Source organism: Onychomys torridus, chromosome 22 (assembly GCF_903995425.1).
Source record: "Onychomys torridus chromosome 22, mOncTor1.1, whole genome shotgun sequence".
Lineage (NCBI taxonomy): Eukaryota > Metazoa > Chordata > Mammalia > Rodentia > Cricetidae > Onychomys > Onychomys torridus.
The window spans coordinates 16,323,764-16,342,538 of record NC_050464.1 but is presented as its reverse complement, the minus strand read 5'-3'; the positions used below and the strand labels follow the sequence as shown (position 1 = coordinate 16,342,538).

The 18,775-nt window shown below is 49.7% G+C and overlaps 1 protein-coding gene across 1 annotated transcript; it reads right to left on the bottom strand.

The window, feature by feature from the left end:
• Positions 1 to 6,963: 6,963 nt before the first annotated feature.
• On the bottom strand, positions 6,964 to 17,598 carry Serpine1 (serpin family E member 1). Its single transcript, XM_036172247.1, has 9 exons — positions 17,436 to 17,598; positions 16,154 to 16,425; positions 14,627 to 14,860; positions 12,925 to 13,119; positions 12,002 to 12,200; positions 10,004 to 10,104; positions 9,812 to 9,898; positions 8,830 to 8,913; positions 6,964 to 8,564 (listed from the first exon to the last, which is right to left on the bottom strand). Exons 2-9 carry the CDS (start codon positions 16,422 to 16,424, stop codon positions 8,527 to 8,529), a joined length of 1,209 nt encoding a protein of 402 aa, XP_036028140.1. The 5' UTR covers position 16,425; positions 17,436 to 17,598; the 3' UTR covers positions 6,964 to 8,526.
• Positions 17,599 to 18,775: the final 1,177 nt, after the last annotated feature.

Genomic DNA, 18,775 nt, shown 5'->3' with positions numbered 1-18,775 from the left:
TTTCCACTATGGGTGGCACCATTCCCTAGGGGGGATCCTGGACCGGGGGAGCAGAGAAGGGAGCTGAACACCAACATTCATCACTCTGTTCCTGGTTGTGGGTGTCATGTGACCAGCTGCTTCGCCCTCCACCTGCCGTGACGTCCTTGTCATGGTGGACTGGACCCTTGGACTGTGAAAGCAAACCCTTTCCTCTTGGACTTGTTTCTGTCAGTGTATTCTATCACAGCAGTGATAAAAGTAAGTAACATTGGGGCATGGCTGACAGAAGTCCATCACTAGGTCTTTGAAGGGGATACCCACCCCCTGTTCCCATCTAGCTCTCTGTTTCCTGGTCTCTTACCTTGTGAGGAGCCACAGCATCATGCCCCCACTACCCTAGACAGAGCCATTCCTTTGTGTCTCCCCAGGGAGATGGACTGCATTCCCCTAAAATCATGAGTCAAACTAACTCTGTGATAGTTAATCTTCCTTGTCAACCTGCCTGGATTGAGAATTTCCTAGGAGACAGACATAGCTTTTGGCATCTCCAGGGAGTTTAACTGAGATGGGGAAACCCACCCTGAATGTGGGTGACGTCATCCCATCCACTGGGACTCCAGACTAAATAAAACAGAGACAGTGAGCCGAGCACAGCATCTCTCTGCTTCCTGACTTCAGATGCCATGTGACCCGCTGCCTCACCCCGCTCTGCTGTCATCCCCTCCCCACCATGGCGGACTGAGGGGACTGTGCCCTCAGACTGTGAGCCGCAACAAGCCCTGCTTGGAGCTGCTTTTGTGATGTGTTTTTTTTTTTCTCTCAACAACACAAAAGTAACTAACACTGCCATTAAGGGGAATGATGATGACTTCCTCGCTCCTTTGAGCTGGATTAGTCATTGAAAGTGCGTTGTTATAAATGGAATCCACCCTCCCCATTTTCTCTCCTCTGCACACAGCCATTTGCCCGCCCCCCCCCAACGGGAAGCAGCGCCAGGCCCCCGGCAGCTGAATGGATGCCAGCCCTGTGCTCCTGGCCTTCCCAGCCTCCAGAACCATGACCATCATGATTCTCTACTCTTTATATCTTATTCAACTCTACCTGGGCATGCTGGCACACACCTGTCGTCCCTTTATTTGAGAGTTTTGAGAGGCTGAGACAGGTGAATGACAAGTTCGAGGCCATCCTGGGCTGAGCAGTGAGACCTAGTCTCCTAAAACAAAACAACCCTAAAAAACAGAATAAGACACGTGTGTGTGTGTGTGTGTGTGTGTGTGTGTGTGCGCGCGCGCGCGCCATGGTGCACATGTAGGGGTCAGAGGACACTTGCCCAAGTTGGTTCTTTCCACATCAATATGGTTCCTGGGGATGGAACTCAGGTTTGGGCCTTGGTGGCAAGCGCCTTTGCCCACTGAGCTGTCTCAATGAACTACTAATCCTTTCCCCCTCTCCCACCTCTGTTTTGGAGACAGGGTCTCATGTATCAAAGACTGGCCTCAAACTTGCCATGAGACCAAGCATGACCTACAACTTCTGATCCTCCTGCACCGCACCCCCCCCCCCCTTGGGATTACAGGCCTGAGCCGCTGTGTCTGGTTTTGTGGAGTTCTGGGGCTAGAACTCAGAGCGTTGTGCACACAAGGCAAGCACTCTACCAGCTGAACCACATTCCCAGCCCTGTGTTTGTCTTTTAAGTGACTCTAAGCTAAACAACAGAGTTCAGAATTTTGGCACGATTTTGTTTGAAGACACAGCTGTTTCTATCCAGAAAAGAGCATTCCATTAGAGTCAATGTGACATCTGGTGGGAGGGGGGGGGGGGGGAGACATGCGGCGATGACACACACCTCACCCAGGAAGCTTATGTTTAGGCTAAAGAGTGGCGTATGTGAATTCAGGCGCTGGAGACGGGAACTTGAGGCCAAAATGGTTTGCCTGGCTGTGTATAAGCTCTACACACACACACACACACACACACACACACACACACACACACACGCTCAAACAATACAATGATTGATTGATTGTGGTATGTGTCGGGGGGATGCACAAGATCGGAGGACAACTTTCAGGAATCCGGTCTCTCCTTCTATTATGTGGGACCCAGGAATCGAACTTAGTTCCCCAGGCGTGGCAGCAAGCACTTCTACCAACTGAGGCATCTTACTGAGCTGTCTCACGGGCTCTTCTAAGCACTTTTGGTGTTTGGAGAGACTTATTCTCATTCATAAATGCCACAAAGAGTCAATACATACAGCGACAGAAGTACAGACATTGTACCCTGTCACGCTGTTAGGTAGTTATGACCATCTTAGTAGGATTAGGGTGCGTTAGCTACTGCCCATGGTCCTAGCTACTTAGCAAGTTGTTAAGCCCAGGCGACTGAAGCCATCCTGGGTGAGAGAACAAGATGCTGTGTCTCAAAAACACTACTGCTGATAGAATCATCCAGTTTCTCGATCTCTCTCGTTTTTCTTCTTTTTTTTTTTTAAGTTAACACACACGTCTTTGAAACTTTTTTTTTTTTAACATTTATTTATTTATTGTGTGGGTGAGCATGTGCCATGTGTGTGGAGGACAGAGGACAACCTACAGGAGTACATTCCCTCCTCCCTCTGGGGTTCTGGGTGTTGAACTCAGCTCATTTTGGAGACAACAGCCTTTACCTGCTGAGTCCTCTCGAGGACGCTGTCTCGGGTTTCCTCATGGCTACATAGATGTTTGCCACTGTTACTACGATGAGACTTACTTGGTGGACCACTTTAAAAAGTGGTTTAAGGGCTGTGAGAGGTGGCTTTCCCAGAGGACCGGGTTCGATTCCCAGCACCCACATGGCGGCTCACAGTCATCTGTAACTAATAACTCTGGTTTCAGGAAACCCAATACTCTTTTCTGCCTCCTCAGAAGCTCATGTATGTCTGTGCACACATGTGCACCCACACAGTAAATACATGTGCACAGACATACATGCAAACAAAACAACCATACTAGTAAAATAAAAATAAATAAATAAATCTAAAAATACTAATTAAAAAGAAGATGTACCTGAGCCAGGTGTGATGTTACATGTCTGTCATTCCAGCACTCAGGTTGCTGGGGCTGTATGATGGCAAGTTCCAGGCTAGCTTGAGCTGTATATCAAGACCCTGTCTTCAAACAAAACTTTCCTAAGATTAGTGAGTCCTTTAATTCCAGCACTTGAGAGGCAGAATCGGATGGGTTTGTAATGAGTTCGAGGCTAGCCTGGTCTACATAGGGAGACCCTGTCTCAAAACAAACACATACAACCGAAATCCCATGATTTTCACGTTGGCATGGGGTCACACAATCCCTGCACTTAGTAGTATGAGGCAAGAGGATCAAGGCAAGAGATCAAGGATAGCCAAGGCCATTTAATGGTATCCTGTTTTAAAGAGAGAGAGAGAGAGAGAAAGAAGAAGAAGAAGAAGAAGAAGAAGAAGAAGAAGAAGAAGAAGAAGAAGGAAAGAAAGTTTGGAAAACAGGTCACGTCTCCTTGGCAGATGTGGTCTTTATAGAATATTTTTATCACGGAGGGTTTCCCACATTTGTGTTCATTGCCTGTCCGTGGGCAGATAAACATCCCACTGTGTGAGATTGATAAAAAATAAATAAATAAAAAAACTGGGAGTGGTGGCTGGGGACAGCTCTCAGTGTTTCATCTCTAAAGAAATAGAGAAAAGAAGAAAAAGTTCGGGAGCTGAGGAAAGCAGGCCACGCACAGTCAAAGAGGCCAAGCAGGCCGCACGCTGTGAGGTGGCTGCCTGGGTCACCCAGGTCCCTCACCGTCTTTATCTTGGCTGCATCTGAGAATAGCAGAGAACCTGTTAAGTGGGGCAGCGCCTTGCTGGACTCCTCTGCAGTGAGGGGACCTTTTGAAGAATCCTTTTCTCTTGAGCCTTCTCAGCATGTGAGGCCATTTTTGAACTGTCTGTTGGAGAATTAGGGCTCAGGAGTCCTGCTTTTTTGAGCTTTTTTTTTTTTTTTTCTGATATAGAGTTCCTTGTAAGTTTTTAAAAGAAAATCTCTTATTATAAATGGGTCACTATTCAGCCTTCAGCCCGAGGCCCAGAACTGCTCACATTTTTGGGGACATAAGGAGATTGTATTTGGGTCCCCGTGTCCTTGACTTCTTAGGCGGTTGTCTTCATGACCCTAGCTACCCACCCTTGAGCCCAAAGGGACTTGTACAAGAGAGTGAAACAAGAGGATTAAAAACTAGTGTCCGAGGGTTGTTTTCTTTCTTCTTTAACACTTACTTCCTTTTCATGTGTGTGTGAGTGTGTGTGTGTGTGTGTGTGTGTGTGTGTGTGTGTGATGTGTGTTCATGAGTGCAGATATATGCCCGTGCCATGGTTCACATATGGAGGTCAGCAGACGATTGACATCAATCAGTCTTCTGTTTTCTCTCTCTGGTATCAGTCCTGGGAATGGAACTCACATCCTCACGCTCCACAGCGAATGCCTTTATCCACTGAGCCATGTTGCCTGCCCTCAGCTGGAGTTTGGCCCGCAATCACAGTCTCTTTGAATTATCTGGTTTGAATCTCTAGGTTAAGCTAAGCCAGGGGGTGTCAACGCTTTTTCCCTTTGTCCTTTTAATTTTGTCAAGTTTCTGTTGTGTGCTGGGGACTGAGCCTAAGGGGGGGGGGGGGAGAGGCGCGCGCGCGGGGGGGGGGGGGGGGGGGCTCATGCATGCTCTGTAAGCATCCTACCACTGAGCCAAGCCCCCAGCCCCTCACGGGTCAATTCTATCCAGCCTAGAGAAGTCTTGCCTAGAATGCTTGAAGCTCTGACTTGGAATCCCAGCCCTGCACACACACACACACACACACACACACACACACCAGAAATAAATAAGCCCTCAAGCCCCAAACTCGAGGTAGAAAGTGTGTGTGGGTGGGTGGGAGGACTTTCTAGGAAAGTCTTTAAAAGTGGCTATGGAGAGTATGTCCGTAACAAAAGAGCCCTTGTTCCTGGGAATCTGAAGTCTAAACGGGGCTGGACACATGAAGACAGCATTGTTATAGGCCTGGAGAGCACAGTCTGACAGGGGCCATGTTGAAAGTGATCCCCTGGCTGGCTTTGCTGGGCCATCCCAGAAGGAAAATCTGGGGCTGGAGGAATGGAGAGCGGGATGGGGGATGGGGGAAGTCCATGATAGAGGGATAGTTTCAAGAATCCAGAGACGACAGAGATTAGGTGCTTGGCTGTGGGTGGGAAGTGTTTGGCACATCTGGATCACTGTCTCCCCACCCCCTTCCTCTCCCTCCCTGTTTTTGCATACCTCAGGGTAGCAGAGAATGACTATGAACTCTTTTAAAGATTTATTTATTTATTTATTTATTTATTTATTTATTTATTATGCATACAGTGTTCTGTCTGCACATATCCCTGCAGGCCAGAAGAGGGCTCCAGATCTCATTACAGATGGTTGTGAGCCACCATGTGGTTACTGGGAATTGAACTCAGGACCTCTGGAAGAGCAAGCAGTGCTCTTAACCTCTGAGCCATCTCTCCAGCCCCGACTATGAACTCTTGATCTTCCTGCCTCTACCTCCCAGATGCTGGGTGTATAGGTATTCACCACCAAGCCTGGTTCTCCTGCTTCTGAGACACAATCTCACTGTAAAGCTCATTTCTGGTATCCAGCTTCTGAACCGTCAACAAGTGCTTGGGTTACAGGCACGCGCCACCCTACTTTTCCCTCCTCCCTCCCTCCCCCTCCTCTTCCTCTTTTAATCAACCAGTCCCCTCCCACTTCTTGCCAGGGTCTGTCTATCTATGTAACCCTGGCCGGCCTGAAACTTGCTGTGTAGACCAGGCTGGTTTTGAACTCACAGAGATCTGCTTGCCTCTGCTTCTCAAGTGATGTGTTGTGCGCCACCAAACCCAGCATACCTCTCCCTGCCCCCCTCCTTTTTTCCTCCTTCTGTTTTTCTGGAGACAAGGTCTCACATAGCCCAGGTTGGCTACAGATTCACGACATGGCCCAAGATGATCTTGAAATCCTCCTGCCTCCACGTCCCAAGCACTGGAACTACTGGCGTGTGTCCCCATGCCTGCTTTGATGGAGTTCCAAGGATCAAACCCAGAGCTTTGTCCAGGCTGGGCAAGCATCAGCTGAGCCACGTCCTCAGCCCTCCCTTTTCTGTTTTAAGGATGGTTTCCCCGGGGAGAATCAGAACCAGTACAACGAATCCTTCAGGCAGGACACAGAGCTGTGGTGACCTTGACCTCTCATGGATTTTCCCACCTGTGGATGTGCGCTTCACCAAAGTCCCTAGCACCAGAGGTCAGTTAGGGCTTCTTTTTCATTCTTGCTATACTTATCGATTCCAGTTTATACCAGAGGCTGAGTTAGCCTAGAACTGGAGATTCTTCCTGCCTCCACCTCCCAAGCGCTAGAGCACAGGCTTGTGCTCAGTCATGGCTTATTTTTATTTCCATTTATTTTGTGGGTGTGGGTGTGAGCACTTAAGTGTGTGCTCAGCACGGGTGTGTCAAAGTCAGAGGATAACTTGTAAGAAGAGTCAGTTCTGCCATGTGGGTTCTGGGAATTGAACTCAGGTCTTGGGCTTGTCAGCAACTGTGTTTTATCATTTAAGGCGCGTCGGCTGTCCCTCAACTCTGTTTCATTCTCGTTATCTGCGTGTGTGAGTGTGGGTGCACGGGCTGTGTTCTGTGTGTGGAGGTCAGAGGACGGCTTTCAGGAGTCAGCTCTCTCCTTCCGTCGTGTGGGATCCAGGGTTTAGACTCAGATCATCAATCTTGTGTGGCAAGCCTTTACCACCTGAGCCATTTAACCTGTTCCCCAGGATGGTTTCGATGCCTTGTGTTGAGTAAAACATAGAAGGCAAAAAGCAGGCAATTTTATTTGCATATCATTTATTTTTATTGTTTTTAAAAACATATTTACCTGTTTATATATCAAAAAAAAAAAAAAAGCACTTACCAACAAAATTCAAGAACATTCCACCCCAACTTTGGGGCCCCTGTGGGTACAGTGTGTGGCTGTCCAGTGCATAATGAAAAGAGGAAAAAGAGAGAGATAGGAACAAAAACACAAATGAGTTGTTTGTTTTTCCGGTGGAGGCATAATGGAGGCGGAGTGACCTGCTATGAGATTACATTCACGTTACCTTCTTGTGCAATTTTTCAGTAAATTGGTTTTCTGATCATACCCACCCCTCCCTGCAGGCTTTCAAAAATGATTATCTAACTAAGGTGGTTGACCGGGCTGGCTGTCTCTTTCATCCCTCCCCCCCCCCCCCCACGTGTCCACTGCTCACATACAGCAGCCGGAAATGACACATAGAAGTGAGTCACCAGTGCGGCTCTGAGTCACCCGGTAATTGGAGAAAGTTCTGTCCTGTTGGGTCACACAGCCCCTTTTGCCATTCTGTTCCTGAATGTATTGGGAAAATGTGAACCCACTTTGCTCTCCCTCAAATCTCTCCCTTCCTCCCAATCTTATATTTTCTTCTTCTTCCTTTAACGTGGGCTGCCAAGCATCACCTTGGCAAGGTCCCTAAGGAAAAAAAAGCCACGGGGTGGGGGGTGGGGGGGACGGGACGGAGGCGAGTATTGGGGTGAGGGTGTGTTAGGCTGCCACTAGTCGGCAGTGTGAGCCCCCATCACTGGGGCCACCTGGAGGGGCAGGCTTGTAGAGTGTCGCACCCCTGAGATACAGGACTACAGACCCCAAATAGGACACCGTGTGCCATGGTTTAAATAAAATGCTTTTTCCTTAACAGTGCTTTTCTCTCCAACAAGCATACAAGAGGAAGAATGTGATAAATATTCACGCACACCCCTGGCCTCTCCCCTGCACCCCTCTGGGAGATTGGGGGGATGAAGAGCCAGGCACACACACATCTGACCTTTCTTTTCACTGTTCCCAAAAGAAAAAGAGTTTGTGGGTTGAAAAAAGCTATGTAAACAAGTCACCTACACTCTGAAATAACCTATGTATGCTGTGTCGGGGAGGGCACACAGGGAGCGGGGAAAGGGCTCCATCCCGGGCAAACACTTAATCCGTCCATCTGCTGGCCCTGGGAGCTGGGCAAGGTGGTTGTTTCCACAGTGCACCTTGAGATAAAGGCAGCGTTTCTTCCTTTAGCTCATGGCCACCCACCCCAGCCATGGCAGACTGGGGCCAGAGGTAGCCACAGCCTGACTGGAACACAAATGACTTTTGCCAAGCATGCTGAGGGAAAGCCTTGTGGCCCCACCCCACTGGTGGGACCCAGGTCCAAAGGCTGAACGTTAGGAAGATGAGCAGATGAAGATTCTGTGAGGTCTATGGTCTGGATCACAGACCTTTGTGGAACAGAGGAGTCCAACTCTTTCCCCTCCGCGAGTCCGAGGTCTGGGAGGCCAGTTGGAAAGATTTACCAGTGTGGGAGTGAAAAGGAAATGCATCCTTTTTCTCCCGAAAGAGTACTTAGAATAATTCTTTTCTTCAGTTTCTGCTTATAAATGTCTCCAGTTTTGTCCCAAGTGAAGGCTTCTCTCTCTTCCGCTATCAAGGCTCCATCAATTGGCCCATGAAGAGGATGGTCTCTGGGGGAGGGAAGAACCACACAAGGTAAGAAACTAAGGAGGCGAATGAGCTTCCAGGAGTCACAGCTGCCAAGTGACTGAGTTAGGACAGGGGTCCTCCTGGCCCTGTGTGGGCACTGACAGGGTGCTGGAATGGAATGGCACCGAGTTCCAGAATGTTGGCTGAGTCCCTAAAGGCTCAAGGCACATCTACATGGTGGGCAGGTATACAAAGATTCTTGAGAAATAGCGGGAAGAGAGGAGAATGTTACAGGGTTCTGCTTACCTGTCGGATTGTGCCGAACCACAAAGAGGAAGGGTCGGTCCATAACCACCTCCTGAGGGGCCATGCGGGCGGAGACGAGAACAGCTTAAAGAGGAGGAACAACGTGTTAGGGCGATGTTGTCACTGGTGTGGTCCCAAGAGATCCAGCGACACTACTGTATCTGGTGCCAGCACTGAGAAGTGATTTTCAGGTGGTTTAAAAGAAACTAGTCATGGGTATGGAACCCAGAGCCCCAGGCATGCTAGAGCAAGAGTGAGCCATGCCCCAGCCCCTCACTGGGGGATTCTAGGCAGGTGCTCTACCACTGAGCCACACCCCAGCCCCTCACTGGGGGATTCTAGGCAGGGGCTCTACCACTGAGCCACACCCCAGCCCCTCACTGGGGGATTCTAGGCAGGTGCTCTACACTGACCACACCCCAGCCCCTCACTGGGGGATTCTAGGCAGGTGCTCTACCACTGAGTCACACCCCAGCCCCTCACTGGGGGATTCTAGGCAGGGGCTCTACCATCAGGCTACATTCCCTGTCCTTGGTTTTCAGGACAGGGTCTTGCTTCTTTGAACTTACATCCTACCGCCTCAGCCTTCCAAGGAATGCACCACACTATCTGGCTTCGGGTGGTTTCTTTGTTCTCTAACTACTGCCCTAAAATTTTGGGACTTCCTCTGAGCCCCGGTTTCCCGTAGGATTTGGTTAAGTTCTATCAATCACAAACATATTTAGGGCTCACTGCCAAGCAAATGTTTTAAGTTCACTTGCCACTACGATTTTCCTTCAGGTTTTCCTTTGGGGTCCTGGTCACATCCTGGGACCTGAGGAGCCACAGACGAGGCAGCAGGGTCCCAGGGGCAAGTGGAGCCATTTTCCACACGGAGGATCAGGTTTGGGGAAGGGTGGTAACTGGGCTTACTCTAGGTTCCCTCCCTGCAGGGTGACAGCCCCCCCCAAGTTGCCGGCTGACCCAGCAGAGCCCCACTCACCTGTGGAGGATGATGCCACAGTACCACTCTCGTTCACCTCTATCTTGACCTTCTGCAGTGCCTGAGCAACAGAGAGCTGCTCTTGGTCTGAAACAGAGGGGAAGGGGAGGGGGGACAGGTTAGCCACCACTCTGTCCTCCCCGGGGAACCCTGGCCCTCGGAAGCAATGAAGTGAAAGGGTTTATATCTCACCGGAAAGACGTGTAAAGTCGGCCTGGATTGGGCTAAACATGTCCATCATGCCCAAACTCTCCAGGGGCCCTCTGAGGTCCACCTCAGTCTCCAGAGAGAACCTGTGGGCAGGAGCAGGGAACCACGTTAGTTTGCCCGTCAAATGCTGCTTTTCCCAGGACCTACCAGGTGTCCCCTAGGGCAGTGGGAGAGGGTAGATCCTGTGTTTGCCTTGACACAGGGTCTCATGTAGCCCAGGCTGGCCCCAAACTCATTGTGTAGCCAAAGATGATCTTGAACTCCAGATCTCCCTGCTTCTACCTCCTGAGTGCTAGGATTTACAGGTGTGCAAAACCACCATGCTTGATTTATGTAGCACTGAGGTTTGAACCCTGGGGCTCCAAGCAAGTTGGGCAAGCATTCCACCAACACAACTACTTCCCTAGCCCTGACCTTGAATTTCTGATCCTCCTGCCTCCTCCTCCCTAGTATGGGATTAGAAGTCTTTGAAATCTCATTTGGCTAGAGGGTCTGGCCTTTTTTTCCTCCTTGCTAGAAACTTCTAACATTAATGAAACATTGTTCAGTCTTGCCACCCCCTCGAATCCGTGACTAATGGCTTTCCCCGAATAAGACAGCAGTTTGAACATAATTGTATTCCGTTTGACTGCAGGAGAGGAACAGGTTCACGTTCTCCTGCGAGGAGGCTGGAGATAACTGTGGTCTGCAAGCTGTTTCTGAGAGGCTCACACAGTGAGACTTTTGGGGGGGCCCTCTGCTTCCCACCAGGGCAGGACTCATTATCTCCATCTTGATGAGGGAGAGAGACAGTAGACGTTCAGTAACTCAAGCAACTCAATTCCTCTCTTTCTCCAAGCCTGACATTAGAGCATCTGGGAGTTTAGGGGAAGCCTGGGGCTGGGAGCTTCCCTGTAATTCTGGAATTACCCAGTCACAGCCTTCTCCACCCCTTTTGATTCTGCAGAAGGATTAGGGGAAAAGAAAAAGGAAAAAAAAAATCTGTTTTCTTCTTCTTTTTTTTTTTTTTTTCTTCTGAGGGGAGTAGGGGGAGTCTTACTCAGAAGCTGTGACCACTCCTCTGCCTGGTCTTGGGATTGATGCCTCTCATTGTTAGTGGGTGAGGGAGGGGGTGGAGGTGGGAGCAGGAGACATTTACAAATGGGTGTTGAATGATTTAGAAGCTCCTACATACTGATTTCTCTAGCTCCTCTTTTGGTGGGTCTTATTTATTTATTTATTTATTTGTTTGTTTGTTTATTTATTTATTTATTTAAAGATGAGTTCTCATATAATCCAGGAGCAGAGTGAGGATATCCTTGAACCCCTGATCCCCCTCATGCTGGGATGACAGGTGTGCACCACCATGCCTGGTTTATGCAGTGCTGGGGATCCAGTTGAGGGCTTTGTGCATGTGCGCCCAGCCAGCTGAGCTGTGTCTCCACCCCTCTCCCTGTACCCCTCCCCCTTTACAAGATAGGGTCCTGCTGCATCGAGCCCAGGTTGGCCTTGTCGTCCCATGCTAGCCTTTCAAGTGTTAGGATTACGAATTTGTTCCTCCATGCCTGGTCTATGTGGTATTGGCCTCTAACCCAGGGCCTCACGCATGGTAGGCGAGCACTCTACAAACTAAGCTATATCCTCAGCAGTCTTGTCCCCATAGCCAAGGCTGGTCTTGAACTCACTGTCCTGCCTCACCCTCTCAAGTGCTGGGGCTGCAGGCTTGTGCCACTACGCTCCACTGTGGGCTGCTCTTAGTGGGTGGGTGTTTGGTGCATGGTCAATGTGGGAATGGATTTTGTAAAACCCTGTATCCTCTCCAACAGTACAAGCTTTCTCCAAGCATGATGATGAAATAAGAAGCCATAATCAAACCCAGGCTTGAAGGTTTCTCATCAGCCTCCCACACATGTCCTTTCTGGGAAACTCCGCACGGGGACAGTGGCTTTAGGAGACGGGTGGATGTCGGGATTAGGGTGTTAGCAAGCGGGGATGGCTTACTTAGGCAGGATGAGGAGACGGGGTAGTCTGGTCATGTTCCCTTTCCACTGTCGGATGAGCTCAGCATCCAAGACGCTGGTGAGGGCGGAGAGGGGCACTTCCTTCTCGTAGGGCGCCGCGATGAACATGCTGAGGGTTTCGCCGTGATAGGGCAGTTCCAGGATGTCATAGTAGTGGCCGTCAGGAGTGGTGAATTCAGCTGGGAAGAAACCACGATGGCATTTTGGAAATGGCTCCAGCTCACATGGAGTCCTTCCTGGATTTCCTCCTGCTTCTCCTGTCTTCTCTCCCTCTAGAAGGCCAGGCTCTCCTCCGCTCTAGTTTTGGAGGTCCTTTACCTACTCTACATCCCTTCCATTCAAGTGTTTTCCTTTTTTTTTTTTTTCCCCTTAACTAGCAGTATAGCCAAGGATGGCCTTGAACTTACTCTCCACCACACCTGGCTTATGAGAAGAGCATGGAACCCAGGGCTTTACAGGTACTGGATGAGCATTCTCCCTAAACTGTAACCAACCACACCCTTCTTATCTATCTTCTCCCTCTTGATCTTCATTATTTCTGTCTGTCCCCAGCCACTCATTATCCCCATCCTCAAAATCCCAACTTCCACACAGCTTTCCCCCCTCGATGGGCTGATTGGCCCCAGGTAACCACACTAGAAACCCCTTAGGAGGAGAGATGGGCTTAACAGTGGGGTAGATGTGGGTCAGGGAGACTATCTCCATTTCAGCTTCATCTAGCATGAAAGAAACTGATATCTCCCCCTCCTTTTCGAACTATCTCAGTATCTTCTGCTTGGGAAGTCATTGCGGTAACTTGGGTGTGTCCACCTCCTCTGCCACCTTCCCCACTCTGAGAGGGACACCGGGTGCTGCCCAGGGTCTGTAGTTGTGAGATGTGAGGACTGGGGATCTTGGACTCACTGTAGTTGAACTTGTTGGTCTGAGCCATCATGGGCACAGAGACGGTGCTGCCATCAGACTTGTGGAAGAGGCGGTAGTGGGTGCTGGACGCTGAGAAGGGGGTCTTCCACTGGCCGTTGAAGTAGAGGGCATTCACCAGCACCAGACGCGTCAAATGGTCCACAGTCCCTTTGGCAAGTAAGTCACTGATCATACCTAAGGGAAGAGAGGCAGTTAAGTAAGATGGGGCCTGGGGAGACAGCTCAGCAGTCAAGGGCACTGGCTGCTCTTCCAGAGGTCCTGAGTTCAATTCCTAGCAACTGCATGGTGGCTCACAACCATCTGTAATGAGATCTGGTGCCCTCTTCTGGCCTGTAGGCAAACATGCAGGCAGAACACTGTATACATAATAAAGTAAATAAATATTTTTTTTTTTAAAAAAAGAAGATGGTTTTTAAGCATCTTTTTTAGATGCTTCCCTTCTGTTCCCTGTTCTCAGATGGATGTAATTGAAGGGATACAAAGAGCTGGTGGGGGTTAAATGGATCGATTTGTTTTAAGTCTCAGGATGTCTTCCAGCTCAATATTCTCCCCCCCCCCCATTCCTTTCCTTCCCTTCTTCCTTTCTTTCTTCTTCTTTTTTCCCTCTTTATAGCACAGCCTAGTTCAGAACTCACTCCAAAGCCCAGGTTGGCCTTGAACTCACGGCAATCCTCTTGCCTCAGTTTCTCAAGAGCTGGGGTGATAAGCATGAGCCACATCTCTGGCTTCATCATGTTTTTCTTGGCTCTGGGATCCAGGTCAGCATCAGAATTAGACGCTTCTGCCTTCCGTCGCTACATATGCCTCTTCTTTTGGTCCCTAAACTAACGATCTTGGAGGCCTGCCTGTGCACACCTGCGTCAACAGTTACCGCTGCTCTTATTGACTGATGTCTTTCAGTTGGTGTTGCTTTCGTTCATTTGTTTTAAAAAATATATTATTATTACTGGGTGTAAGGGGGAAGTAGGAGGTGTGTGTGGGTGTGTGCATGCCAAGTGGAGGTCAGAGGGCAACTTATGCAAAGTTGGTTCTCTCCTTCCACATTTCTGTGTGGCTTCCAGAAATCAAATTCAGGTCGCCAGGCTCCACGGCAAGACCCTTTGTGGGTGGAGCCATTGTACTGGTCCTAGTGGGTTTTGGTGGTTGTTATTTGGAGGTGGTTGAGTAGCTAGGACTACAGGTATACTGTATACTGCACTCGGCTTGAATTGGTTAGTTTTCTTTCTCTTCCTAGGGTTTTGGGTTTGATTTGTTTGTTTTTTTGGACTGGATCTTGCTATGTAGTTCAGGCTAACCCCAAACTCACGCTCTTCCTACAGGGATGAGACATCATAACCCAGCTCTGAGTGCTTTTATGCAAAACCCTAACCAAGACAAATACGGTTTGGGGTTATAGCTCAGTGGTAGAGCATGCGCCTAGAATTCCCCGGTGAGGGGCTGGGGTGTGGCTCAGCGGCAGAGCGATCGCCCAGCATGCATGGGGCCCCCGGCTCCCATCCTCAGCACCACAGGAGGAAAGGAAAAGGACAAACATTAACCATTATACGCTGGTTCTCGAAGCATTTGCCTTTTCTCCACAAAGACGAGCAGAAAGGGAGAGCTGAGGATGGGCGCATTTGACCCGGAATTCCCTCCCTCGGCGTGCGCCCTTGGGACTGGCCTGCTTTCCCCACCCCCTTACCTTTGGTGTGCCTCTCCACCCAGTCATTGATGATGAATCTGGCTCTCTCCACCTCTGAGAAGTCCACCTGCTTCACCGTGGTCCGGAAGAGCTTGAAGAAGTGGGGCATGAAGCCCTGGACCAGCTCCAGGTCCCGCTGGACGAAGATGGCGTCCGCGGTGGTGATCTCGTTCTTGTTCCATGGCCCTGTGAGCTCTTTGGACAGCCGACGCAGGGCAGGGGCTGTGCTCCTCTCTGCAGGGGTACCAGAGCAGGGTCCATTAGGCTCACGTTGAGCCAAGGGCTTTCATCTGGACCAGTTTTCCCAAGGAGGGCCTTGCCTCACCCAGGTGGATGGGGCTGTTCCATTTCCCCGTCCGTGGAGGGAAGTCTCTTTCCGAACTGTAACTCTTTTTTCTTTCTCTCTCTTTCTTTCCCAACCTCCCTCCTCTTCCTCCTCTTTTCTTTCGTTCTTTTTTCTTTTCTTTCTTTCTTTCTTTCTTTCTTTTTTTTTGTTTGTTTGTTTGTTTTTCGAGACAGGGTTTCTCTGTGTAGCTTTGCGCCTTTCTTGGAACTCACTCCGTAGCCTAGGCTGGCCTGGAATTCACAGAGATCCGCCTGCCTCTGCCTCCCGAATGCTGAGATTAAAGGCGTGCACCAGCACCGCCTGGCTCACTTCTTAAATGATAAAGATTAGCTTGCTTCCACCCCTCTCCCCGCCACCTCTTACCCTTGCAACAGTCTTCCCAAGGGCCTCACCAGCGCTGGGATGTCAAGCAGGAGCCAGGCTGCTTGCTTGGCTCTTCTGTTTGGTTTTGTGACAAGATCTCGCTCTCTATCCCAGCCTGGAGTGGAGCTTGCTATGTGTAGCCCAGGCTGGCTTCAAATTCATAATCCTCCTCCCTCGGCCTCCCAAGGGCTGGGACTACAGGTATGTACCACCGTACCTAGCTAGGCTGTTTGTATAATACTGGTGTTGTTAAGTAATTCATGTTCATAATCCTCTTACATATTTACTCATCCCTGTGCGGTAGGCATTTTTTCAGTTGTCCTCTCCATTTTATAGATAATAAAACAGAGGGTTACAAGCGTTAAGGTCACAGGTTTATTAGTTGTTTGTTTGTTTTTCCAAGGTCTCATGTAATCCAGGCTGTTGCTAAACTCAATACATAGTCAAGTATGAGCCTTAATTCCTGATTCTTTCGGCTCCACTTTCTAAGTAATGTGGTTACAGGTTACCAGTTCCATTTGGTGTTGGGGATGGACCCTGGGGCTTTGTGCCTGCTAGGTAAGCTATATCCCCAGGGCCAAGGGGATATAAACACACAGTTTGTATGTTCTGTATCTACTGCCTGGTACACCACCACCAAATCAAGGCCATCTGACCCAGAAGCTAGAGAGGAATTGGGTGGTCCCCGGGCTGCAGTTGGACATGACTGGGCTTGGCGATGCTGGAGCCAGCCTCCTCTGCCTTCTCTGTTTGCTCTGGCCCCTAGTCTGAGAGAACCTTCTGACCCTCTCTGCCTCCCACTCTTCCCCATCTCTCACCATTGACTTTGAATCCCATAGCGTCTTGGATCTGTTGCTGGGTCTTCCCTGCTGTGGTCAGCTGCAGCATGGCCAGCACCGAGGACACCCCATAGGGAGAGAAAACCACGTTCCGGTCCTTGGAGGCCTGGACCACATGCTTGAACACTTTGACTCCGAAGTCAGTGGCCTGATGGGCTGTGTGGGACTCTTGGAGATGTAAAGCAGATCCTTTCTCAAAGACCAGAGCCAGGCCCAGGGCAAGGCACGCTAGCGCTGAAGTTATCTGCATCCTAGGATAAATGGAAGAGAATCTGATAAGATGTTTCTGGAAGACTGCCCGGAGCGGAACATGGTGTCTCAGTCATGGATTAGGCTCTCTGTGTTTGTCTCTAGCCTGTAAGAGATCAGTCTGGTAAATTCACATTCATTAAGATCCCATAATGTAATTGGATAATGAGCTCATCCCCTTCTGCCTCCAACCAATTCTTTTAATTTTTTTTCTAGACAGAGTCTTGTTATATTACCCAGGCTGCTTTTGAACTCAGGATCCTGCTGTTTCAATTCTCCAAGTGCTGGGATTATAGGCATGCATTACTGCCCATAGATGCTAACTGATTTTCTACCTAGGGAATCTTAGAAAAACACCCCATGTATCTCTCTCTTCCCCTCTGTGGGGTTGAGAGACCTTTGGACAATGACAATTATTCCAATTGTAATAATTCCCTTATCACAATTCCCCAAACTACTGCTCAAGTTAACAGTATGGAAAAAAAAAAAATTTCTCTGGGGCCCGTAGAACGGCCCAGTGGGTAAAGGCACTTGCCACCAAGCATGACCCAGAGTTCTATTCCTGGGACCCGCACGGTAGAGAGGGAGCTGACTCCTGAAAGTTGTCCTCTGATTTCCACACTTGAACTCACACACACACACACACACACACACACACACACACAGACACACACACACAATTTGTAAAGTTTTGGTTTGGTTGTTTTGTTTTTTGTTTTTTTTAACTGAAGTTTCTTTGCTAAATTGAGGAAGGGGTATGGTTTGCTAGAGAGGCGCTGAGAAACAATGTCTTTGCTCCTGGGATCCGGGGTTAGAAGTGGGATGGGACCATTTTTCTCGACCACCTGTGTGATCCTGGTTGGGCCTGGGTGGGCTAAAGGCAGCGGAGTTCCAGAACAGGGTGGGAGAACACGGAGGGGGAACACGGGTGGTGGACAGAGACCTCTGGGAAGGGAAGTTCTCTTCCGTAACTAAGCCTTAGGTGAGGAAGCAAGCTTGCCTTTCTCCTTACCTGGAGCTTTCAAAGGTGCTTCGTGATTGGCTCTTCGTCTTGCTTGTTGGCTGTTGCTCAGCTGCGGTTGGCTGTGTCCTGCGGGGGGCGGGTGTGCTGGGGTTCCTCCTGCACGGTGCTCTCCCGGCTCTGCAGCAGCCTGATCCAGCTGTGCTCTGTCCAGTGGCTTCGGGCTCCCTTTATACCAGATGTGGCAGGAAATAGATGAACTCATGTTCCAGCCCCACCCACTTTCTAACTCTGGAAATGTCTGGGCTGCCCGCCCGCCCTTCCCCTCTTCCCCCCTCCCTCCCAAGGATTTGCTGGGACATGTGTGTGTGTACGTGTGTGAGAGGGCATGAGGGATAATTGAGCAAACCCTGGTTGCCTTAATTGGAACATTTGGCTGGTCTCACAGAGCTTACGATGCCCGGTGTTTGAGACTCCCTCGCTTGGTTCTCAGCTTGCAGTAACTCGAGTTGGCCCCCTTTCCTTTGAAGAAACCCATCCCAGAGAAGCTATGGACCTTAGTGCTGTCCTCCCTGTGTGCACCCTGGGCCTACCTCCAGGAAAAGTCGTCCTGACCTTCCCTTGGGTTTCTGCCCAGTGGCCAGAGGGCATGAAATGTGCCCTGTGATTGTCTGGGTTCTGGTTCCTCTTGGACTTGAGCCCAACGGAGAACTTCAGACCCTGTCTCTTCTCTCCACGTGCCTTCCAGGCCTGCTGTGAGGCAGGGCCGACTCCCCACGTGGGGCCAGGCTCTCCTGGGTACACTGAGGGCTCTCTCTCTTTCTGTCAATAGCCTTGTGTGGCTGGGTTTTGAGGTGTACTGGGTGGGGTGCTGGTGGCTGGATTGGACCAGGGTTTACCAGGAATGGGAACAGGGGTTAGCCCAGAAAGCCTTGTCAAGGGGCAATGTGGACGTTTAGCTCCTTGGAGCAGCCTGAGACGACTGAGGGAAAAAAGAGGTAGTGTTTTCTAAAGATTTTATTTTTATCATTTATTTGTTTATTTATCTATCAAGACAGAGTCTCATTATGTAGCCCTAGCCAGCCTGGAACTTAATCTGGAGCTCGGGCTGGCTCCCAATTCACAGCGAATCAGTTTGCTTCTGCCTCCCGAGTGCTGACATTAAAGATGGGTGCCACCACATCCGGCTTTGTTCTTAAATTTTAATTGTCTGTGTATGTGTGTGTCCATTTGTGGGTATGTGCATGTGAAAGCTGGGAGGTGTCAGATTCCCGGAGCTGGAGTTACAGGCAGTTGTATGCTGTTCATTGTGGGCGTCAGGAGTGGAACTTGGGTCCCCTACAAGAACAGTATGTGCTCTTAAGGGCTGAGCCATCTCTCCAGACCCCAGA

What these genes read in the sequence shown, in the direction of transcription:
- Serpine1 (XM_036172247.1), bottom strand. Translation starts at nt 16,424, where the DNA reads ATGCAGATAACTTCAGCGCTAGCGTGCCTTGCCCTGGGCCTGGCTCTG. An exon ending in GACCAACAAGTTCAACTACA is followed by an intron (nt 12,201 to 12,924) that starts GTGAGTCCAAGA and finishes GTTTCTTCCCAG; the next exon opens with CTGAATTCACCACTCCTGAC. An exon ending in CGACTTTACACGTCTTTCCG is followed by an intron (nt 9,899 to 10,003) that starts GTGAGATATAAA and finishes CCTCTGTTTCAG; the next exon opens with ACCAAGAGCAGCTCTCTGTT.